The 25,538-nt window shown below is 39.0% G+C and overlaps 1 protein-coding gene across 1 annotated transcript; it reads right to left on the bottom strand.

Annotated features, from left to right (window-relative positions):
• Positions 1–1,282: 1,282 nt before the first annotated feature.
• On the bottom strand, positions 1,283–24,234 carry PSAT1 (phosphoserine aminotransferase 1). The gene is made up of 9 exons (XM_063295168.1): positions 24,058–24,234; positions 20,340–20,400; positions 19,014–19,083; positions 17,151–17,356; positions 12,103–12,275; positions 11,704–11,873; positions 7,824–7,952; positions 5,222–5,359; positions 1,283–3,971 (listed from the first exon to the last, which is right to left on the bottom strand). Exons 1-9 carry the CDS (start codon positions 24,115–24,117, stop codon positions 3,869–3,871), a joined length of 1,110 nt encoding a protein of 369 aa, XP_063151238.1. The 5' UTR covers positions 24,118–24,234; the 3' UTR covers positions 1,283–3,868.
• Positions 24,235–25,538: the final 1,304 nt, after the last annotated feature.

Genomic DNA, 25,538 nt, shown 5'->3' with positions numbered 1-25,538 from the left:
GAGAAAACTAAAATGTTGCAGTGGAGTCTTTTTCACCAGATGTACTGCTGTTCTTTTAGAAATTATTTCCACTTGGGGACTAACGCTGCACCCTTACTTGCTTCCCATTTACCTACTTGTATAATAGGCAACAATAATATTCAATACAGCAGTATCCAAAAAGAGTGATTTACTAATCCAGAATATTCTACTGCTCAAGGAAGTGAGAAACACGGAATAAGTCCTAAACTTTCATTCTGCTATACATCAGTATCTACACCAATGGTTTTCAGACATTCCTGTTATGCATTGCTACCACTAATGTTTGGCTTTAGAAGCCATGAGATTTATTTCTATCTCCTGATATGCTTTCCAAGATTAACTAACAGAAGTCCAAACTTTCTACGTGTACTAATTCATGTCAACAGAATTCAATACTTAGCAGAATTCAGTACTTAGCTTTCACCTAGAGACTCAAGCCAGCTTTAAGAACTGGTATTTTTCATTTGCCTAACCTTTTTTATTGCCATGATTTAATCCTGAGAGGAGTATAAGAGCAGTCACTAATGCCATGTATTTCATACAATATAGGCTTCTAACATTTTGCTTCAGCCAGCAGTCCAGTCACACAGCCATATACTAACATTCTTCCCTAACTTATCCCTTTATGTATGATAAATAGCATCACATAGTACCAGGGATTGGAGTAAAAAAGAACTATAACAATTCTAGAAAAAAGGAATAGTTCATCCCACTTTCAACATGTGAGAACCTGATTATCAACCTATTGATTATCATGCAGAGTTTATATGAGAAAGTGCCCTGTCATTGCCTCTTTGTTGCAAATGCTCTTATCCTGGGACCACATGGCTAGCATTCTAGCCCAGCCAGAACAACATCTCTAGATAGGGGCTACAGTACTTTGAGTAAGATGATGCTTTGTTTCTTTATATATAGGTGTGTGTTTTTAAAAGACGATAACTGCATTTAGAAGTAGACTGATCTTGATACTGTGGTCTTTGAGGAAACTAAATTCTGGATCCCAAACATGGCTCTCTGGTATTTGGGTGCTTTGTAACAGGATGCACAGCCATTTTTGTGAAATGTGTTCATTCTCCTTTAAAAAGATTGGGTTTCACGTCCTAAACAAAGTTCAATTTTCTGAGATTGAAAATATTTTCCCTTGATCTCTGTGAAGTTTAAGAAGTTTTATAACCAGTGCTAATGGTCCTAAAAGTCTCACAGAACATTAAGTTTACCATGTTTTAAATTTCAATTAAAACAAAATCAAATACTACAAAAAGCTATTTTAAGTTTTTTAATTATTTTTCAGTTAATGGTGCAATACAAAAAATAAAACATTGCTGTTTTAGAATCAGCAGATACACCTATGTCCTTTAAGTGGGTACATGGACATCTATTTCAGACATTATACCAAGAAATAAACAAGGAATATTATTAAGTATAGTAAAGATGTTTAAATAATGTTAACACTGTACAGAATGGTGCGCAATGCAGCTTCTGAAGGAATGTTGTGCAGTTTTAGTCTCAATAGAAGCCAATTCTCCTTTAAAATATATTTACGACATTTGTAAAGCTGACTGACTTCATACAATATTAAAAACAAATTAACAACACTGCGAAAACTGCAAACATCTGAAAAGAGAAAAACCAACACCTCCTCAAATATGCAGCATTTCCACAAAGAGCCTGCTACCCAACTTAATCCAAGGCTGGATGAAGAGCCAGGTTTGAAAAGCCAGGTTTGAACAAGGCCAGAGTAGGGACAATACAATCTGGGGTGAGAGGGGGATGCTGTTCCAGATGGCAGGCACCATGACATCAGATGACACTTTTTAATCAAAAGACCCAAAGCATGTCAACTGTCAGAATAGGACAGGCAGATACTATGGAAGACAGAAGGTCCCTTGAAATGTAATGCTTCTAAACCTAAATATGATTGGAGAGGTATATAATCTGATTAAAAATGGGTTGGAATTAAGAATACAGCTTACTCTGGAGATGGACACTTTCCCCACCTGCATATAGTCCTCAATGCATCTCCCATGACTCACATATGGCCTTCTACCCAAAAATGGTTCTGCACCCATATTGAATGTGATAAAAATTCTGCATTTAGTTGGAAAATCTGTTCCCTGTTTGATAAACTTCAATTTTAAGGAGATGGAAACTGATCAGGCAACCAATTTATGCTCCTACTTATACAGGTAGTCCTCACTTAACAACCATTTCTTTAGTGACTGTTTGGACTTATGACAGTGCTGGAAAAAAATGACTTACAACTGGTCCTCACACTTAACAACCATCGCAGCATCCTTGCAGTTACATAATGACATTTTGGGCACTTGGCAGCCGGTTCACATTTATGACCACTGCAGCGTCCCATGGTCACGTGATTGCCCTTTTCGGCCTTCTAGGCCAGCTTCTGACAAGCAAAATCAATGGAGACCTGCGTGATTTGTTTAATGACCATGTGGTTTGCTTAATGCCCACACTGATTCACTTAACCACCACTGCAAAAAAGGTAGTAAAATCAGGTCAGATTTGCTTAATGATTGCTTCGCTTAGCAACTGAAATTCTGGTCCAAATTGTGGTTGTTAAGCGAGGACTACCTGTAATGTGCTATTGTTTGTAAAATGCAGCTGGGGAGAGATTGTTCAATGTTATGAATTAACAATATGGTTAATTCATTTTGAGGGGAACTAATTGTTTTAGTTAACTTTTTTTATATGAGAAACATTATTGGACAGGTGAGAGAAGCGAGCTAAAAGAGAACACAAAAACAAGGTGCAAATATGGGAAATGTATAAAGATCACAATATATGAAGAGGACATTCAATATTAGAGTATGAGTTGTTTCAGAGAGGCCAACTCTCTTACATGGAGATCACACAGGATTTCTGCACTGGGGAAGGAGCCAGACTAGATGATCTCCATGGTTCCTTCCAATCTTTTCATTGTTTTTGATTCTATGAGTTAAGTGTGCAGAACATACCTAGCCCCAGTTTACTTCAGCTGCCTCTTCTGATAAAGCAAAATTATACATCTGACCAAAAGTAATCAATAAGGGGAACTGTGTGGAGTCAATTCAGCCTTACAAAAGCATGGAAGTGATGATTTCAAAAAAGAAGAGCACGGGAAAGGAATTTTTACTTTTGTGCTGAGAATACAAGATTGTCAGAATGATTTAAGTCAATATTTTCAGTCTACTGTTTTAAAAGGAAAAAATCCTGCACCTTGGTGTAGTTAACTATGGAAAGTAACAATAGAGCCAGGTCTTTAAAACTCATTAAGCATATTGTTTCAAAATATTTGCCAGTTTGAGGCCTGTGGTCTGCATGATTGGCAGTAATTTCCTTAGGCACTGTTTGTGATGTGTACTTGGAATGATCAGACATTGAAAAAGTGGCCAGCTCAAACTTATGGCAGTCCTCCTTAAGGTTTAGATTTTAGATTAAATAAATCAGGGAAGAAACAAACATCAGGAAAATGTAACAAAGTATACTTAAATATATTTTATACAAGATTGGATTGCGTATGGCATTGAGACTGTATGTTTCAGAGAATTCTTGGTATCTTATGACTGATATAATCGGTTTAAAGATTAAAAGCTTACCAATCCTTTTATGGACCACTGAACAGTCACAGAAACCTAAGCACTATTTTAGGGCCAAATGTGGAGCTTGGCTGTCTTCAAGTCAGCCAAAACTATCCATATATGACTGGCCAGAAAAAATACCAAAATCTTTATTGTTTCAAAAACGTGACTTATGTTATTGAATATTTTATATTAACTTTCTCTAGTTTCCAATTCTTTGCTGCTTTATTTCAAAAGCGGTTCACCACAATGGCAACTTCTTAAGTTTGTTATGAATGCATCTTCATGAAGTTTTTCATGAATGTTGCTAGCGTCTCAACATCTTCTATAGTCACAGCATTATACAAAGATGCACGGATTCCTCCCACAGATCTGAAATATGAAGGAAAATGGAGGGGAATGGATGGTGACTCAGTTTCACAACACATGCATTTCTTAGTATTCCAAAAGGTTCATTTATACTAAAAGGGGGTTTATTCATTCACAATGATTTTTAGTGTTCTGTGAGCGTATAGACCAGGGTTTCTCAACCAGGGTTCCGTGGAGCCCTAGAGTTCTGTGAGAGGTCACTAGGGGTTCCCTGGGATATCATGATTTATTTAAAAAATTATTTCAAATTAGGGCAAGTTGACATTAAAGAGCTAAGTTTCTTCTTTATGTTTAGTTTAAGAACACTGTTAATGCATATATACAGGCCTACACACAAAACAAATATAATAATTTTGTAACTTCTGGCCTATATTTGAGCCTGAATGTGCAGAGGTTCCCTGAGGCCTGAAACATATTTCAAGAGTTCCTCCAGGGTCAAAAGGTTGAAAAAGGCTGGTATAAACAAAAAGGAACATCCAAGGAAAAGCTTCCAGTAATATGAAATTGGCAGGAAAAACACAGTACAAGAATAAAAGAGTGGAGAATGTACATGTAAGGAATAAGTCTGTAGATGAGTATGTATTTTAAGCCTGGATCAGCTGAGCAATGAAGCACTGAAAGAACTTGGGACCTACTGGAGAACACCTCTGTATCCTAAATCCTGCAGTAAGGAACTGTGAAAAAAATAGATCTCCAGTTGTAGATAGTGATATGATCAAGAGGTCTGAGCCAGAAGAGGGTGATTTTCACGATGCTCATTTACCTGAGCACCAAAAGATGCCCCCTTTTAGACTATTACCAAGAAAGAGGGAAAAAATTCTGCTCAGGAAACCCTGTCCCCCTTTTTAATATGTTTCACTGTCTTTAAAGAAAGGATCCCGGATCACCCAGGCCATTGTGTGCCTTCAGTGTCTGCATTTCATCTTGAAATCACCACATTCATGATGTGATCCAGGAGTAGCCAGAATTGCTCTGGGAAGGAGAAGTCATTGCTTGAGTTACAAGTTTACATTTCAAAAAAATACATGGGCAAACATGCACTATAACCCTTATCAGTGCTATATTTTTCTCCATTAATTCTGAAAACAAAAGGTACTTCTGTCATTCTTGGATGAACGTGTATTGATGCATCCACCCACGTATGTGTAAACACACACATACATATGTTAACCAAAAGGCACAAAAGTCATTTTATCCAGACATATCCTAGAGTGACCTAGAGTAAGACGTTTCTTCACAGATCTCTCTCTTACCTGTGGCCTTTCAGAGATATCATGTTGTTTTCTACAGCTTTATCAAGAAATTCCTTTTCTAGAGCTTCATTGCCCTTAATGCTGCCAATCCGGAAGGGAACATTCATTCTGCTTCGGCTCTTTTTTTCCACAGGGCATCTGTAAATATCACAAACATAGGGGCTATTACCACTTCACTTTTATTGACTTGTTACAAATGAAATACACATTAGTAAGCTAGTTATTTGTTTTTATTGTTCAGCCACAGTAGCTGCTTCCCTCTGCAAAGAGATATTTGAAAGATAATTACACGGCACATGAAAATGCAACTGAAAAAGGACTCTTTCCAGCAGCTTTCTCCAATCTGGTGTCCACTAGATATGCTGGATGTCAACTTCCATTATTCTTAGCCAGCCTGGCCAGATAAGCGCTTACCATGTGCCTGCAGGTAAGGACACACGTGATCATTATGCACAACAGCTTGCAGCGCACCGACACTTAACATGTTGCAAATCAGAGTCAAAGTCTAGTTAACATGAACAGTCCTTAATTTTTTCTTTTAACCCATTGACACTTCTTTTGAGCTAAAGCATAGCTCTCATTAGTTAATGTAAGAGCCCTGAGAGACCAGAAGAGGGACTAGAGTCCCACTGATTTTTCCCAATGACTAGTTTGAGGAAGCAGATCACCTCTGGTTCCAAGAACAGTATATATAAACACCATGTCAGTTGCCATAATTTCTTGGATTCATGCATGCTCTTAAGAGATAATTGTTTTGTAAACCCCAAACAGTAATTAGTAACTAGAGGACCAACATTTTAAAAAGTGGCAACAATTGTTTGAAAAACTGTACTCTTTCTATTCCTTCCAAACATAAGCTTCAACTAAACTTCTTCACATAGACAAAAAGGAGGAGGCGCTGTTTAGGTGGAAGGAACAAGACAGAAAGGCTGAAGCCATTATGCTTCCTTCAGACGTGGTCTTCCGTTGTCTTCACTCAACACGCTTCAAATTTAGAAGGAACTTAAAAAATATTTGTACCTAAAGTGACCATCAAACCAAACATATCCCTACAGTTGGTGTGATGGGTGAAGTCCAGGACTCTGAAGTTTATCCATAGCCAGTCTGTATGAACCTGTTGTTAAACTGTTAGTTTAACCACATTTCAGAGTAAAGATTATAAAAGTGAGGTGGGAAAGCAGGCTTGAGAGTAAACTGACTCCAAGATGGGAGAGCAACATTTTCAGGGTTTTTCAAACTGTGTCCTGAGAAACCCTAGGATTCCACAAGAAACTTAAGGGCAAACAAAAATTCACCTGAATATGGCCAATTTCTTTAGTGAAAATTTAGTCTTTAGTTTTATCTCTTGATCAGAAACTCTGGGAAATAATCTTTTAACTGACAGATTCCACAGCCTGAAAAAACTGAAAACCCCTGGACTATGACACCTTGGTGAATGCTGAGGCTCCCTAGAGATACGATGAGACAGCGGCTTTCTTCCTCTTCAGCAGTTTCTCAACCTTGGCCGCTTGAAGATGTGTGGACTTCAACTCCCAGAATTCCCAGGCCAGCATCGCTCTTCAGAGATGGGACTCCAGCTGGCAATGAGTAGAACCAGAAGTGTAGGCTGTCTGTTATTCCTCCTGTCATTCCTCTACAGGTGGCAGAGCAGATGCTCTGGGACCTCTTGCATGTACTCTAACACTGTCTGGGTTCACACACTGCACTAAGCCATTGTGTATTTTGATATGTTTACAAACCACAGTGCCAAGTTCAGGAAAGTTTACTAGGACCAAGAGATCCAGATTTGCAGGGGAAAGATGATTCAAGGTACACAGAGGTGCATACATCGCACCTGTCGGCACCGCCTTAAATGAAATAATATTTTCCTGGGTTGTACAAGCTTTAAGGAGGTGTCAACAAGTACAACATAAACACCCCATTTACTCCAAATCATTTTTTCCTTTTGAAATCTGGAACTCTGCAAAGACGTTTATGGCTTAGCATGCTCTTGGCATCTAGCCAACTGTGAATCTTTCAATGATGATTAAAGAAACCCAGCTCAGTGCAACATGTAAACCCGTATCTATGTAATAGCTATTCCACACATATTTTGCATAGCACTTGAGGGAAAGAGGCAACTGTATGGTGAAGCAAGTTGTTAAACTGGAATTTTGCAAGCCTAGTTGCCAACTTGCCATTTTAGTCTTTTAGCTGTATCCCCTCTCTTGCCAAATGTAGGTCAATCTATAAAAGTCTGGCCAATCTTGATATTAGGACTCATTTATTTATTTTAAAAGGTGACCCTTTTCTGCCCTTACTACAGCAGATAAAAGTTTTAAATATGTTTTCCAAAATACTTCTGCTTTGCGCAATGACATTTCATGTGAAGTTTCCCTATGTTTATTCTAGATTTACAATCTTCCTTTTGTGTTTATCAAAAAGGACGCACGAGGCCACTTTTGTGATCGTTAACTTTCTTGCTCGCCTCTAACATGTGGAAAAGTTTCAGTGGCAGGTTTAAAGGAGTTGATTCTGTCTTTCTTGACATGACAGATATGTAGGCAACAAGTCATGACTTACCATAAGGTTTATTTACTTTCTTTACAATAATCATACTTACACATAGAATCCATTAGATGTGTCGATAATGCCATAAATCATTTGTGATTTAATTTGGCTGAGTTTATTCATAGCCACAGCACCACCATTGTTTTTTATCCAGTCCAAGACCAAGCCCATGATGTAGATACTGTAATCAAAAAGGGAAGCACCAATTATTCACAATCAGTCATTCAACAAATTCTGTTTCTATCATATAAAATCTTAGGTTTAGCACATATAACAATAAACTGACTCAAAACCATGGGGATTTGAAAGAGTGGGAAAGAGAAAGCCTATTACTGTATATCAAAGCCAACCTCCATTCCCGCCACATTTGTCTAGATCAGCAAGTGCTTGAGCAGAACCATCAGTTTTAAACAACTTAAGCAAGCAAGACAAATGATAAGCATTTAAATCTTCTCACTCTATAGGACTTCTCTGCATTAAGACATGTAATAGCCAGTGATAACAGCTGCCAAGAAATTTCCATAAAAGCAGCACTCTCATTGGACATTTGTTCTGTCATAGCTGTAGAAATTATAATGCGAACATGCATGTGGAGCATTAGTCCCTTTTATGGCCCCCAAAGTGCGTCAGATCAAAATCTTTGTCCATTTAGTTGCATTTTGAGAGGGTCTAAGACTTGCAGACCCTTAAGGCATCCATTTCACCTTTGAAAACTCCTCAATATCCCCCTCAAATACACCCTGACCAGCCCATTTTTTGAGAAGGCCCTCTACATGGAGCAGAAAGCCTGGTGTGGTCTTTAAGTTAACAGAAACTGCACACCCCTGGCAAAGTTGCAAGGAAAAAAATGCTCTGCAAGTTTGGGAGCATTAATATCAGTTCAAACAGAGAAAAGCCACTGGAATTTGCTAAAAATTGCTGGTATTGTGCATGTAACATCAGTACTCTCTCCACATATCCACTGAAGCTAACTTCCCATCTTTCTTTCATGCTTATAACATACCTTTGCAAAGCTAGTTGCTAGCAAAGATTACTAGAACTCTGTAGCTTTCATGTAGTTGTTAACTACCATTTTCAAAGAAAGTTATTGAATGAAAATGGAAACACAAAATGCAAGCAATTCACTTTGTGCAATTTTAGCTACAAAACTGCCGAAGCAGGGACCTTCCTTGTGGATGCTGCTTTGCATAATGATAAACTATGTGCATGTTTGCATTTTTAACAGTATACTTCCAAAAGTTCTCTTTTGCTACAGTGTACAAAGAGATACTCTAAAACCCATTAGGCCATCATTCTCCAATCTTGGGCCCTTCAGAGGCTGGAACTGCCTTTAGATATTGGCACAGCTTCTGAGAATTTTCAAGCACTATGACTTTTGAATTTCTCTTAAATGAGCACAGGATGCCTCTACTTTAAATGCTTTTAATTTATTTGCAGGTAAACTTTTGTACATTTCTGAACCGCACTGCAATCCCCAGAGGCTGAAACCAAAGCATATTTACCACAATCACTAGTATGACTACTGTACACTAGAGTTTGAAACAATTTCAAGTACCTTTACTCACAAAATCTCTCAACAATCCTTCCAACCCACTCTGAAAGGCATTTATTATCCTCTTGCCAAAGATAACTGTGTTCAGGCCTCTGAATACATTCATGGCCATGGCAGGCTTTCAGCCAAAATATTCCAAACTTCCTAGGTACTATGAGAAGTACCATGCTAACTGAACTTGCTGGGATTATTCCAAATCAACAGTCTTAGGACCAAACTGTTGTCCAGCACTCAATGGTACTGAAGCCAATGGTGTTTCCAGTCCTACAACTGCTCCAATCTTTATAAGCTGCATGTTCAGAGGTTACCACTGTTCACAGAGCTGGTGCACACTAGTCCCTGCAAAGCTGCCTTCCTTTCCCAGACACTGAAGCTACTGTTTCAGGTGAGTGTCCTAAAGTTTTTTTAAAACAATGTTTAAACTAAACATTACATTCTTTCTTTAAAAACATTACAACAGCAGCAGCAATAATAGTAGTAGTAATTGTTTATTATTGTTAATTAAACTTGTATGCTGCCCAACTCCCAACAACTCTGAATGGCTGAAGCCATGTGAGAACTTATGAGAAGAGGAATATCATTCTCCCATAAGATTTCGGCCATTTGGCTTTTTATTGGCAAAATATACTCTGCAAACATTAATGATAGTACTCTTTTCATGAGCTCTTGTGTTTTTCTGCCTCCCTGGGCACTCTTGCCAAGTCAGATTTGCTTATCCCAGCTGCCCAATAGAGAATCCTTTCTTCCACACTGAGCTGAATTTCAACTAAGCCTTCCCTATTCCCTAAGCAGATGGGGGGAGGGAGGAGGGGGGGAGAAGAATAACTGGATGACCCACTTTATAGCTACACAGCAAGCTTCAGTGCTGTTCCTAAAGCAGGTTTAGTCATAGATTTAAATACCAGGCAAATCCTTGTAGCTAGGAAATTAGATTTTTTCTGGGGAAAAGGGTTATTACTATCTACCCAGAAGATTAATGTCAGGAAGGCAGATCTGCTATTGACAGGAATTAAAATGATCCACACGGCAGGAATTTAATTCAGTGCATCTCTCTGCCAACTCTTGGACATTCGATTCAGGATCCTGGCAACCCTGCTGTCACCAAAAAGAAAGAAAAGTAGGAGTAGGCAGAATTGAAAATTTAGCCAATCTCTGGCAACACACACAGCACAGTGACTTTGCTTTTAAAAATGAACTTGGAGTGCACATACCTTGCCAATTTGCAGGTTAATAATTACAACATTACAGCATGGTACATTCTGCAAATATGCTAGTACTATTTTATACCTATGCCAAAAGCTTTAAATTGGGCTTAGAGGTTTGCAGCTGTTCAGTCCTAGAGGAAGGAGAGGGTACCCCTGTCCTATTATGTAATGACTGTACAAATAATTGATTACTCTATAGTTACCATTTCTTGCAGCACTCAAATTTTCTTAAATGCTCTTCCAAAGGTTTAAGAGTTTCCCTCAAGAGTAAGGTTAGCAGAATAAATTTTGTGTGCTGATACTAAATGGTCTAGATAGGACAAGTACATCCAACACTCACCAATGGTCAAAAAGGAGACACTAAGCTAGACTTCACCTGAAATTTGGGGCCACCAGGGAATTACTTCTCTTCCCTCCATTTCTTGATAAGTCTAGGCCAGGAGTAACAATCTGGCATCATAAAGCCTAAAACCACTGAATTCACGGACTAGAGTTAAGGGGGATTGTAGTCAAAATCTTTTGAGGGTACCAAGTTACTTGACCATTGATTTATTTAAAGCAAAGTTCTAATTATAATGCCATTGCATCCAAAGTCTCCCCTTCCAACCTTCAGACAGTTAACGAAATGGCAGCAGAGATGAGCCACTGTAATATACTTGTTGGTTTGCTAGATTCGTATCTCACCTTTTCATTCAGGAGTTCAAGTTGGAGAAGACAGTGGTGCCTCCTGATGTTTGCAGAAGCTGCGTAGAAGAGGATGGTGTGGAAGGAGACACCCAGTCAAAGAAATGCCTGGGTTGGTTCCAAATACATTCTGGGTCTTTTTCAATGTAGTGGTGGGCAATAGTCAAAAGGGAACCACCACAAATAAGCCTAATTTATTATTCTGTTTGCAGTCATTGCATTCCTACGCAGATATTAATTCCCCTCATGTGATCAGAACTATGAGAAAAAGGGGACACAACTAGTTCCAGATCCTCTCAGCACCTCTGAAAACTGAAGAACCTGCTCTATTTTAGAAGCCCTCCAAAATCAGAAGTTTAACTCACGTATGTTCTCCAACTTGTCTTGACCCTCCTTCCCACTACTGATCAAAAAAACCCAAACAAACAAACTGTAAATAACATCTAAGTAATTAGCAGGATGAATTCAATATTACCCTTCAGCAAAATTACCTGTAACATGGAGGTGTGTTGTATAATGAAGAGTTTTCTACTTGCACTTTGTAGTCCAACACAATGGGGCATTCTTTCAGAGCAAAGCCAAGTAAGTCCTCACGCACTATTACCACTGTGACTCCAGCACAACCAACATTTTTTTGGGCACCAGCAAAAATAACACCAAACTTAACATCGGGGAGGGGGGGGGGAGCAATAAAAAGAAAGATATATTAAATCCACAGGTGCATTTATACAATATTTATACAGTTGTAACTGCTTCATTAATGTATAAAACATGTCCAAGTTTGTAAATTCAGTATGACCAGCCCTCAGTAAGAGGAACACAGGCACTGGCCTCAGTGACCTAAAGTTTGAGATCATTACATCTTGCAAAATGCCTTTTGGGAGAGTTACCTTCGAAACATCCACTGGTCTGGAGAGGAAGTTTGATGACATATCACAAACTAAGACTGCTTTTCCAACATCAGGTACAAAGTCAAACTCCACACCATGAACGGTCTCGTTTGCACAATAATAGATGTAAGAGGAATCAGGGTTAAGGTTCCAGGTGCTTGGATCAGGGATTTCTGAAACAGATAAGATGACGGAAAACAATGGTCGTTTTTTTTTTATTCAGCAGCCTGGTTGCAGTGATATGCCAGGAACGACCGGCAAAGGTCAGATGCACTGCCAGCAAAGTTGATCTCCTGCAGCAAGGAAACTATTAAAAAAAAAAAAACCTAAGCCACAACAACCTTGTACAACTTCTTGGAAAAAGCAGTCTGATAAACTGGGAGAGGAAAATCCACTTGGTGCGTAAATGAAGTAATTGACTAACAATCAAAATAACTAACATTCAGTGAAGAAGTATTTGGGCATTTAAAGGAACACACTTTTTTAAATACGAAAAAGATGTGTTTGTCTACCTGGTATTGTATTCTAGTTTTGAATGTGCATTCATGTTTTGAAAATTATTCAGAAGACGTATTTCAAACCGCACAAGGGTAGAACACCTCTGCTACTCATTAAAGTAGCCTATCTTTTTTAAGGCTTCTGCATGATCCTGAAAAAAGATTGCAGCTACTACAAGAGTTGCAGTAACTTCAATGAGTCAACTTTTTAAAGCAGTCACAACTTTTTTAAGCTCACACAGAAGCCTAAAAATAGATGGGCTGCTTTAATGACAACAGAGAAGTGTTCTGCTTGCAGAAGGTATGAAATCTTCTAAATTATTTTTGAAGCACGCACAATCCTGTAAATTCATCCTCAATTTAATACAGGTAGTCCTCACTTAGCAACTTTTTGTTTAGTGACAGTTTGGACTTACAACGACCAGTCCTCACATTTACAACCATTGCAGTGTCCTCACAGTCACATGATCATGATTTGGGCACTTGGCAACAGGTTCACATTTATGACCATCACAGCATCATGTGATTGCCATTTTTGACCTTCTTGGCCAGCTTCTGGCAAGCAAAATCAATGAGGAACCATGTGATTTGCTTAATGGCCACATGGTTCGCTTAACACCTGTGGTGATTCGCTTAATGGCCACCACAAAAAAGGTCATAAAATTGGGTTGGATTTGCTTAATAAGTGCTTTGCTTAGCAACCAAAATTCCAGTCTCAATTATGGTTGTTAAGTGAGGACTACCTGTACTTCTCCAATCTTAGATTAGCTACTCATATTCTTAAATATCAGCAGAGCATTTATAAATGACTATAAAATATGAGAGTTACTGCTTTATACTCTCCCTCTCTCTCTCACACACAAATATTTCGCCTATTTACTTTGAATCCATGAATTCCACATGATTAGGAATCTGCTATCTCAATCAAGGAATGAGCAAAGGTTACTGTTTTGCATCAGAAGCAGGAGACAGTCATGCTGTACATTCAATACCTGAACTTCACAGTACCTAGAGAACCAGCCTTTGGAACACTACAATGAATCTAGAGTAAAGGGGCCCATCTTTTATAATAGAAATATGATATGCATCCACTAGCTCAGTGACAGGTAACCAGAGACCTTCCAGATCTTTTGGAGTTAATTCCCATCAGTCTCAGTCAATAAGTCTATGAGATATAGGAATAAGTCCAAAATAATTGGCAGACACTAAGTTCCCTACCCTTGTATTTACCAGTCTTTATATAATTTGACATTTATTTTAAAGATAATTTCTTACACAACATATCACGCTGGCCATTATTTCAGAACTTCAAAGACCCTTTGTGGTACTTTAAAAAAATCTTTGTATAACTGTGAAGCCCATATTTTAATTATGGCTGAAGTGTATTCCGGTTAAAGAAATTTGCAGCATGTATGCCCAAGCAACTGCCCAATCTTCTGTTGTTCAGCCTTGAGGTTCAGGAGCAGACACAAGCAGCACAAGAGTGTCAATGTGCTATTATGGTTACCATGTTGGTTTGGAGCAAAAGATTGCAAGATTCAAGTCCACATGCAAACTTGGAAACTCAGTGAATGACTCTGAGCTACAATAACTCCAAAATGGTGACATCTGCATAGCGATGTCATCATGTCCATGCAGCAATTAAATGCTAGCATCCTGTTCCCTGATACAAGTATGTATATCTTGGAATCTGGTTCAAGACACACATTTTGTAATCTGTCCTTCTCTTGTCCCCACTACAGATGCCCAGGGGCTTCTGAAAAATTTGAAAAAAATTGAGGAGGGAGTACCTTGAGTCCCTTCTGGAAAAGCAGGATATAATTCTAGTAACTAAGCAAAGCCAAGTGAGATGCAGAAAAGAAGCCAGTAATATTTGGATTTTTAAAATATTTCTTCTGTATTCTCCTGCAGGATTATTCCCCTCCTCTTGTACATTAGTCTTTGAATTTCAACCAGTTACCATGCTTGCCTGAAAGAGATCAGGATTTCCCCAAAATACACCTGATTTCATTGAGTTTACAAAGTAACCAACGGTCAAAAACAAGCAAATCACAGGATCTACAAATAATGAATGCAAATGGCTGAAAGGGAGGGAGGAAACCGCTATTCTCACTTCAAAGAGAACCAGGATACCTTCCTTTAATATCAGAGAACAGGACTCGATGCATTGTTTCCCCTGTTTAATATCTACATGAGGCCACTGGGGAAGCTCATCCGTTGGTTTGGGGTCAGGTATCATCAGTATATCTCAACTCCTGGCCAAGCAAACAACGCTGTTAAGGTCTTGTCCCAGTGCCTGGAAGCTGATGGCATCTGGTTGGAGAACAACTCAAATTCAGCCTCAGAAAGACTGAGTGGCTATGGGTGCTTAGACTCCCTGGTTCTAGGGATTTTCCACTTTTGGTCTGAATGCGTTGGGGTTACATTCCACGATTTGGGACTCGTGTACAATATGGAGGTCTTCCTGGACTCTCAGCTCTTGCTCAAGGACCAGGTAGCAGCTGAGGCCAGGAAGGCCTTAGCAGAAGCCCAACTTGTGTGCCAGTTGTGCCTATCCCTGAACCAAGAAGCCTCCTTCTAGTCACTCATACCTTGGTTACCTTGTGGGCAGACTATTGCAATGCACTCTGTATTGGGCTGCACGTGAAGACTACTCAGAAGCTGCAGTTCAGGGTAAGTGGCATGAGCAGTAATGGGCAGGCCTTCCTATGCTCAGAAAACACCACTGCTTTGTGACCTGCATTGGTTACTAGTAAGCCTCTGAGTACAATTCAAGATGATGATCATTATCTCTAAAGTCCAGCTATTTCAGGGACTATTTCTGTCTCCTGCAGTGTCTGCCCATCTTGTGCAATCAGACAGAATCAGATGGTTTTGAGTTCCATCGATCAAGCGATGCTACCTAGCAGGGCTCAGGAGAGTGGCATTCTCTGTTGCAGCACCTGCCCTCTGGAACAACATCTCCCTGGAGCTTCCTATGGCTCCCGCCCTACCCACCTTTGAAGGAACCCTAAAAACGTGGCTCTTTCCCCAGGCTTTGGCTGAAGGCCCCTTCAGACTGGGGGTCATGTGGGAGAGTGTTTCTTTAATCTGCTCCCTTGGGGCGACCATGTACTTTTCTTGCATCACGTTGTTTTTTTTGTTTTTTAAACTTAAAAAGGCACCCAGAATAATTTTGGAGTTGAGCAGCCTAGAAATTTGATAAATAAATAAAGGTATACTATAGTAAGAAAAAACTGTATTATTTTCTACAGTTATTTTTATCCTATTTTCAGAGGGGATATAAATCTTACCAAGCTGGCTTACAAATAATATCATCTCATTAAAAAAAAACACACAGACACAGACACAAACACAATTTCTAGGATCTCTCCCATGGGACCTTTAGTGGCAATGGCTGGAGGAAGGGCAGAAATAGGACCCATTTCAGCATTGTCTTTGCTAATAGGACAGACGTCGCTTCCATGCCTTTGTTTTAGTTATTCATTAGAAATAAAGGCAGGAGCAGGAAGTAGAAAGAATGTGAAATAAATAGACGCACAAGAAAAGACACAGAACTGCAAAAGGAACTAGATTATTCAGTACTTCAAGATCTACCAAACCCAGATCTGGATTTGTATCATGTCATTTTTTTAAAATGTCTGAAGCCACATTTGTTTACTTAATGGGAAGGTAAAAAAAAATAACTTTAGTATTAGATTTAGCACCGTTACAAGAAATAATTCCACAAGTCATGAATTTGTTAAATGGACTGAATAAAAACTGTTTTCTATAAGCACTAACTTGTCTTACGGGTTTGCTTTCACCCAGACCAACCCTTTTATCTTTGATGCAAAAGGCATCAAATGTGATAAGGAGGAAGGCATAATATAGGATCAAAAACCAGCCAGGCTTAGCTTTTCCTAACTCCCCCGGTTTGAACTCAGAAGCTAAGCAGGACTGGAGGAGCGAAGTGCTTGTCTGGGATACCTCCAAGGAATGGCAGAGCTGTAGGCTAGACTGGGAAGTTGGAAAAACATCCCAGAGGCGGGCAATGGGAACCGAGTTCCATACTGTCCTCAAGGAAAGTACATGGATGTGTCCATGAAATCACCAGGAGTCAAGTAACAGTGTCTAAAAAGGTAGTAGAAGTAGCAATAGTAAAGGTGGGGAGAAAGCCCATGTAAACTTTCTATGCAGATCACCCATATTTATGTATAGATTTTACATATTGCAAGCATTGGTACGCCACCTATTTTAATAACTCCTGGCAATTTACAACATACACACATTAAAAACATAAAAATCATACAATATCCATAAAACAGTGCACCCTTATGCATATCTTTCTTTCTGTACTAAGATAAAAATCCTCAGACTAAATATTTAAAGTCCTACTGCAAAAATCATTTCACGCAGACTAACCTACATATGCATGTCTATTGTGTGGGGAGGGAGGGAGAAAAGTTGCATATACACATGCTTATTTAAGGTGAAGACTATCATTAGCAAACAATACAAGGAAAATAACCTAGTATACATATTACTGTGAGTCACCCCAAGTTAACTTACTTGTGTAACTTGAAAGTTTGGGATGCACAAGGTTCACCTTTGCGTATTTCTCTGCCTCCTTTGCTGCCTTGGCTGACCAAGCTCCTGTAACCACATAATCAGCACACCTGGCTTCTTTAAGCCCAATGAGGTTAAGTGGAATGCCACTAAATTGGCCAGATCCACCACCTTGGAGAAATATCACTTTGTAATTGTCTGGTATGTTGCTGTGCAAAACAGAAAGTTAAAAAAAAATCAGCATTCATTATGCCTGATAAAAACAGAAGACAACATCCAAGGAGAGAAAACCTACTAAAATAATACGCTGCTATAAAGTTATCACCCCAAAAGATGCCTCCATGCATAATCTTCTTCTGCCACACTAATAAACATTATTTGTAAAGTAAGACACATATATTTGCTTATGTTTTAAAACTTGAATAGGTTTTGATACTCTAGTAAGTGTGATTTTATACTGTTCTATAACCCTTTTTTGTTGTTGTTGGCAGAATGCATAACAGAACTATTCTGCTTCAATGCCAGATTGAATTGAAAAAAATATTGTTCAATATTTGATTTGTAAGATTTAATTAGCTCTCTAAAAGAAAGCGATCTCCATGAAATCAAAACTAATTGTATGAATCAGTCCAGTCCAGATACATCTCACCCAATCTAGTTTGGAATATGCAAAGTGACACTCTTAAAATCATGCCAGCCTACAAGGAGATGCCACATGCAGACATGCTTGGTAGAAGCTTAGCCTCCACAATAGACAGCAACTCGCAAAAGCAGCACTTGTTGGACTGAAAAAATTTTAGAGGCATGTTCCTAAAACTTCAAGGCAATTTTCTAGCTTCTCTTGGAACCAATGTGTGAGCATTCCATCTCTGGAATATATTCTGAGTGGTATGCTCAATAACTGTTGGCACCACCCGTGTTGAGAATGGATCAAAACCCACTATATACAGCAGACATGTTCTGCCCTTATTAGCCATCCAGGAGTCCATATGTTAGAAGACATAATGGAAAGTCAAGATACTCTCAGTCATGTCATAAAGCAGTCCAGAAAACGAACAGCATGAAGCTCTTGACTTCTTTCCAAAGCAAATTTGACCATACATACTAAACTTTATCATATATTGTATCAACTTTATCATATAATTGTATCGACTTTTGCAGAGCAGCCCCTCATAAGTATTTAATAATTCACTTCAAATGAAAAAGATCCAACTCATGTTGAATGGCAGATGAATATTATGTGGCAAAGAGGATCTGCCTTTCCATGAAAATACACGTTACAGCAATTCTCAGTTAGGACAATTGGCAGCTACTTCCTGTATGCATCCCTAGCAGAAAAAGGATTTTAAAAGCCACTCACCAGTCCTCTATTTTAAATTATCCTCTTCCCAAGTTACTATGTTTGCTGAAAAGACTGTGTTGGATTAAATTAGTTAAATTTAGGTCCTGTTTAGAGAACCAGTTTGGTTAAGGCATCACACTAGAAACCGGGAGTCCTAGTCCTGCCTTAGCTGGGTGACCCTGGGCCAGTCACTCTCTCTCAGCCCTAGGAAGGAGGCAATGGCAAACCACTTCTGAAAAACCTTGCCAAGAAAGCTGCAGGGACTTGTCCAGGCAATCTTCGAGAATCAAACATGACTGAATGGATTTTAAAAAAAAATGTAATATGTGTCAATCCATGCCCAAAAATGCCAAAAAATGAAATGCAAAGTGTTCCATCTTATTTCTGTAGCAATAAACCATACACAGAGAACATTTCATGAAAGGATCATGAATATACTAAACATACAAAGGGAAAAATATATTACAGCTACAGTATTTTCAGAAGTCAAGCTTTTAATGGTGTGAATAAACATGATAACTCACAGGAGTTCACGTAAGCAGTTTTCAGCTGTTTTGATGATTTTTGAAAAATCAGACGTTCTGTGGCTCATTTCTAGAGAAAAGAAAGCAAGGACATCATGTTATACAAACAAACATAGCTTTAAAATGATTGCATTTTAACTTGTCTTTCTTCAGCCATCTTTAAAAATCAGCTTATTTTAAAAATACCTAAAAACGGTAAACAGAGGAAACAAATTAATTTGCTAAACTCCACAAGGGTGTCATGGATAAATGGAGCTTAGGCCCAATTGAAGGATTATCACATGCACCAGTGAGCACATTCTATTTACGTATCGTATTTCATATGCTCCATAAAGGCAAAAGAACTAGGGCTGCAAAAATGGGGCACACAGATCAGCTCCCTTCACTGAAATGACTTTGACACAAGAATTCTCCGAATGCATGAACATTCCTATACCCATCTAGGTGACGAAGAATTAAGAGTAATAAACTGAAACAGAATCAATTTTATTGGTTCAAAAGAAAGAGCAGAAGCTGTTGGAACCTCAGTTCATTTCATCAGAAAACTTAAAAAGGGGAATAGCAACAAGAGCTGGTATTGTATACTAGTAGCTAGAACGCTGCAACAGGACCAAAACAATTTAAACAGTGCTCAGCCACTGATGATCAAATATTAACCTTGATCAGTCATGGGTTACATCTCACTTTTTCTCACTTATGAATGCTAGACTAATTCTCCATTTCCATCTCTGCTATCTTGAGCTTCCTGAAGGAAAATGACAGCTTGACCTCAAATTGATTAGTGATTTTAACACTTTTTACATACATTTTATTATTAACTGTTGGTTCTAATTTTACTTGAACATGCCAGCCATTTACATTGGATTGGCATTGCCTGTTGATAGGATTTTAGGATTTTTATTTAAATACTGAGACTGCCTTGTGTATATTCCTCTTTTACCTTCAACAAGATTCCTTAAATCTTCCTCATTTTCAGCCATCCTAGTGGCATTGTCAACATATCTGAGGTTGCTGATGGTTTCCCAGCAAATTCAATTCCAATTTCTATCTCTTCTAATCTACATTTCTCCTTACATATTCTATACATGCAAGATGCATTGGGATTATGCTTAAATAATTCCCAGCCATTGTGGCCAATAGGTCTGCTGGCTGGATTTCCATAAGTTGCAGTCTCAACATTTCTGGAACTCTACTCTCCTCTTTTATCCTTGGGATGTTTTAATATACAATTTTAAAAGGTATAAGCCCTAAAAGGAAATGTATTATTTTTAACAATTGTTCCCTGCATTGTCATTTTAACATCCCAAATAAAGACGAGTTCCTTACCAAGGACGCTAATGCCAAGGCCTTTATAATCCACCAATTCTTTCTGGGCTTCCAATAATACCTGCAAAAGATATTTGACATAATTATGCTCATGTCATTGGCAAAGCATATATTCTATGGAGAGAGACTCATTATTGTTTGCACATTAACATGCATATTTTTATCCAGGAATAAGTAATATAATTCTACCAAGCTCCTAGCCAAGTATTGTCTGATCTGACTAGCAACAACTCTGGATGTTTTCTATCAGCTGAGATGCTAGAGATTGAACTTGGGATCTTTCATGTTGTGAAGTATGTGCTTGTAATACTGAGTAACCTTCTAAGCTTATCATATCTGGCCTGCAAAAACCCAGGGGACCACTAGATGGCAATAAGGAGATACCAAAAACTCCAGATCTTTGCTGCCAACTAGTGATCATCTGACATTTTACAGTCTACCATGGTAAGCCTACTATGACTGTACGACATGGATTCTAAGGGGAATAAGTTATTTGAAGGATGCATTGGCCTGCACACTGCACCTACAGGAATACAGCCAAGAAACGGCTAATGGTCCTATTTCTTGGCTATATTAATCATCTTACATTGCTTACTTGGCAGCCATGTATATTTGTTTTGTAGTGTAACTGTTTTAATTGTAATTGTTCAATAGTTTTTTATTGTTGTAAGCCACCCAGAGTCACTTGTTGAGATGGGCGGCTATAGAAATTGAACGAATGAATAAAAATCTCCTTAACTTAAACACACCACAAGTCTTTTCCTAGGATTGCCTACACAATCCACCCCTTCCTCCTCAAATTTGGATCACTCTGTCTTCTTTTCACATTCCAATTTCTACTAGAATCTCAGTTGTTCTGGATTATTTAATTTTTTATTATTTTGTATGAGAGTCATTTTGGGAAAGCTTTGCCTGAAAGATTCACCAATGCAAAAATACCATTTAGACTTTAGAAGTAACACAGGGATTTGTTAATCAAGTCGTAGGCCATCTGTAACTATTCTGATATAGAATCTGTTTTGAAAGCTGGAATTTCCAACATGGTGCTTCCTGAGGATCTGCCAGGTTTCCATCCCCACCTGACATTTTATGTTTTTCAAAAAATTAATTAAAAATAAGGTTAGGGTTAAGCTGGCATGCTGCAAAGCAAAGCATCCGCCTTCACCATCTTTATCTCCAAGATTACATCTGGAAATAAACATTCTTTTGGGTCATAAATTTTCTTAAGAAGTACAAAACAATAAGCATCTGCAACCCAGTATCCCTACCACCAGACAAGGGTTTTTAAAAAAGTAAGCAGATGGATTTGAGCCCCAACCTCCCAGTACTTAGGAAATTGGTAAAAACACATCTCTTCCCCCACACTTTTAGCAGTTAATTTTTATATCTGGATTTATTTCTATTAATGCTCTTTTGTTTATATCTTGCATTCCATTTACTATTGTAAGCCACCTTGACTGTCCAACAGAAAGAAAGGTGGGGTATAAATACCACAATAAATAAATAAATAATAGAACAACAAGCAAAGCAGGAGCTAGAAGTGGCCAGGAGCTTTTTATAAACCAGTGTTTTATAACTGGTTAGGACTTCTGTAGCAACCAATCTGTGACTGGACAAGCCCCCATTGCAGTTGCCATTCTGCAGGTGTCCAAAACATGTGAACAAAAATTCCACGTGTGCCCACCAGCCCAAACAGATCCTTGTTCTAAAGTTCAGCAGGCAAACAAGATAAACATCCCCATACTTTTTTCTACACCACCTTTATCTTGGATGAGTTATTCACAAAACATCTTTTATCATTCATTCCTTTCTTCTAGTACATAAAGCAGGAATCATTAAACCTAATAAAGGGTTTTCCAAAACTTCAAAGCTTGCATACGCTTTTGGGTTAATTTGCTGTCCCTGATGAAGGTATCCTCAGCTATAGATCTGGGCTCTCTGAAGATATTATCCATAGTGTTCGCCTATTAAATTAATCAGTTAGGCTGCCATTTTCAGAAAAGCAAAAGGCAGATGGTTTTTCAGGTATCTGACCTAGTGCTTGCTTGCTTGCTTTCCATCCATCCCTAATTGAGAAATAAAGATGCTTTTATACAACCACTGATACCATGCTTTCAAGTGCAAGTCTTACTAAACATCAAATCTGACAAAAAGCTCAGCTAACCCTACTCAGTTTTTCAAGACTCTGGTACAGAAATCCTTACAAGCTAGTTCACACAGAAAATTGGTGTGTGTGTGTGTGTGTTTGAAAAAGGGGCAAGTCCCAGGTAAAATGTTAACTAACTCAAGTAAATATTAAAAATTAATAGCAATGCTACATTTTCTAGGCCACATAAGAACACAGTTATTTTGAAAACTGTTCAGACATGCAATTCTACTGGAAAGCTGAAAAACTTGATATAAATAGCCACACCCCTCCAAATGTAATTGGATCAAGACAGCTGCTGATGCAACTTTGTAGATTAAAATGAGTTATGTACTTAGAAACTATTCAGTTAGCATGAAGCTGCCTGAAGTTGTACCCTATCTACAAATATTTCTGTCCTACACGTTCACAAAGGATTTATTCAGTAAGAGAAGACAATGGACTTTTCAAATACTAGTCTTTTGAATGCACAAACAAAATGGTTAAGAATTGTTACACCCAACCACTTAAGATACTCTTGTTTTCCCAAGTGGAAAAGAAGGATAACCTACTTTTTTTGTACATGTCAGTATTTGTGCTCTGGAGCACAACAATAATCTGAATATGCACTATTCTTAAAGCCATGAGGTAACCCTATCTAGTAATAAGCTTTTGATGCTATGCCAGAAATACAACTTGTTACCCCTACCATGATTGAAGTAACATTAAATAAAAATGCCTAACAAGTTGGAGACCTGACAGCACATATTTGGAATCAGATTTTAAAACATCAGTTAATGTTTGTCCTCTCTTCTCCACATGTGCTTTGGACCCCTTGAAAACTAGGCCTGAGTAAGATTAGGAATTAAAGAGGGAAATAAATACAACGAAGACATAATACCCTGAAATTCTGCAATGCAGGCATTTGCTTTGCAAATATTCTATCATATCGTTGAAAGAAAAAAAAAGTGTTCAACTTGTTAAAGTCTTACCCCCTCAAATGTTGATATTCTGTTCTTTACAAAAATGGGTCTGCTGGATTGCATCAATTTTGGAAAGGTAAAACACCAAAGTGCCAAGTTTATATTACTTTAAGCTAGGATTAAACTAAAAAGTCAATTCTGGGCTAACAATGCTAGCAAATTTAGTTTATCGAGCAAAATCAGCATGCTAAAAGACTATCGATAACTGAGATCTCTAACACGAAGTTTCCAGGGCAACCATGTCAACCGTTTCCTGACTCTTTGCATTAAAAATACTTGTTAAAAAAGAAAATAAATTGGCCTGATGCAAAGGACAGAAGTGTCTCCCTCATCATCTATTTCCAAGAATAGTCCTGGAATCAAACATCTGCAAACATCCTTCCAAAAGTTTTATTAGAAATTAAACAAAGATGGGCACTTGAGAGAGCAACATTCGGCATCCCTGTTCCAAAGTATTTAAACCACGATTTACTCGGTAGCAAAGCCTACTTCCCAAGCAAAGCGGTACCACAGCGCCAGCACAACTTTCCCTCAATTAAGAACGCAGAGCATTCCTCCCGCTCCGTTCAGGACATCCTACAAGATGCCTTCGAGAATTCGGAGTACGTACCGACCGCGGCAGCTTGGCAGGTCCTGCGCCGAAATTGGCTACGTATTTCTTAGCGTCCATGGTTGCAAGCAGCGGAGCTTCTCTACCTCTCTTTTCCACGGAAGGACTGTGTGACTCGACACACAACTCTCTTCGTTTTAGATCCCCCGAACCTAGAGCCTCCCTAAACGGCAGGTATCCTCAGAGGCTCTGCTTTTCTATTGGTTTCTTTTGCAGGGGTATGGCGATTGCCACGATCGGATTGGACGGCGCTTCGCAGCCGGCCTAGTGATTAACCAGTGGCCACGAGCAGGCAGCGTGATTGTTCCGTCCTTCGCTGCAAAGCCGAAAGGGGATTGCAACATCCAATCCACGGAGCCTGGGACGACGCCAAGCTTGCCAAGTCAGCGGCAGCCTTGGACGCGCTCCTCAGCCACTCCCCTCCGGCAGCATTGTGGGCTGAAGCGGCGTTGTTGAATATTGGCGGCCTTTGAAGAATGAGGACCTCCATTCGGGAGTGCTTGCTTCCACTGGAAATATCTTAGCGGGACGCTGTATAACGTGTTGCATGACTAGAGAGAGACTTTTCAAAACACTGCAGGATGCCCTCTGAGTATGGGCGGAGGGATGAAATTGTTCCCCGTTCTTTGCCGGCCGTCTTTAGCCTCAGTTGAGCAAATTGAGTGGTTGCCTCTTTTGTGATCGCTAAGAGCTGACACCAGCCTTTTGTTATATAGGCCATTCCCTTCCTGGTGATTTAGAGTGTCATCCATCACTGCTGATATATCAGTAATGAAGGAGACCCTGAGTCTGTCCACATACCCTCCTTGGCCCAGTTCTAACAATCCACTTACTGTTTCTGTGGTCATGAGCTCACAACAGAACCTCCATCTCAGGCCAGTCCACTACAGAAGCAGGCTGAAGCCAAAATCTGATCAAGGGAATATTGTAGGAAAATAGCATTTTCCATCAGAAAACAGAATAAATCTTCCTATGCAAAACTCTGTCACATGGAGGAATCAACTTCAGAGGGCTGGTAATCGACTGGACTCCAATTGGCCCACTGCAGGACATCTCGCATACCACAATGCAGCTCTGGGCTTCAGTGGCCATTTAAACTGGCTTCCAGAGAGACTGAACTCTCTTGTGCAGCTTGTCCATCTGATTTCTTTGGGGGGGGGGGTCTAGAAAGTATTGATTTCATGAAAGGCCAAGTGGATGTTTCATGAGATCACCAGTCCCTTCTGGAAACCTCCACGCAGTCTTAACAGGCACTGCACAGTCCTCCACCACCTCCCACCTTGCCAATCTCCCTTGCTCTTTCCATTTCATTCCTCTGAGAGTCCCTTCTTTAAATGCTCAGGGTAAGTTATTTTTCACCACTTACACAATTCCTGTAGCTTCTGTTACTTTATCAGCTTTATCCTTCTAAAATAACCCATCTCAATACAACAGATGTGTGACAGGCCAAATTTCTATAGCTATTCTATCATTTGCATAAT

The sequence above is a fragment of the Candoia aspera genome, chromosome 2 (genome assembly GCF_035149785.1).
Source record: "Candoia aspera isolate rCanAsp1 chromosome 2, rCanAsp1.hap2, whole genome shotgun sequence".
In the NCBI taxonomy this organism is placed as follows: Eukaryota; Metazoa; Chordata; class Lepidosauria; order Squamata; family Boidae; genus Candoia; species Candoia aspera.
The sequence above is the reverse complement of the archived record's forward strand: the minus strand, read 5'-3'. Positions and strand labels throughout refer to the sequence as shown.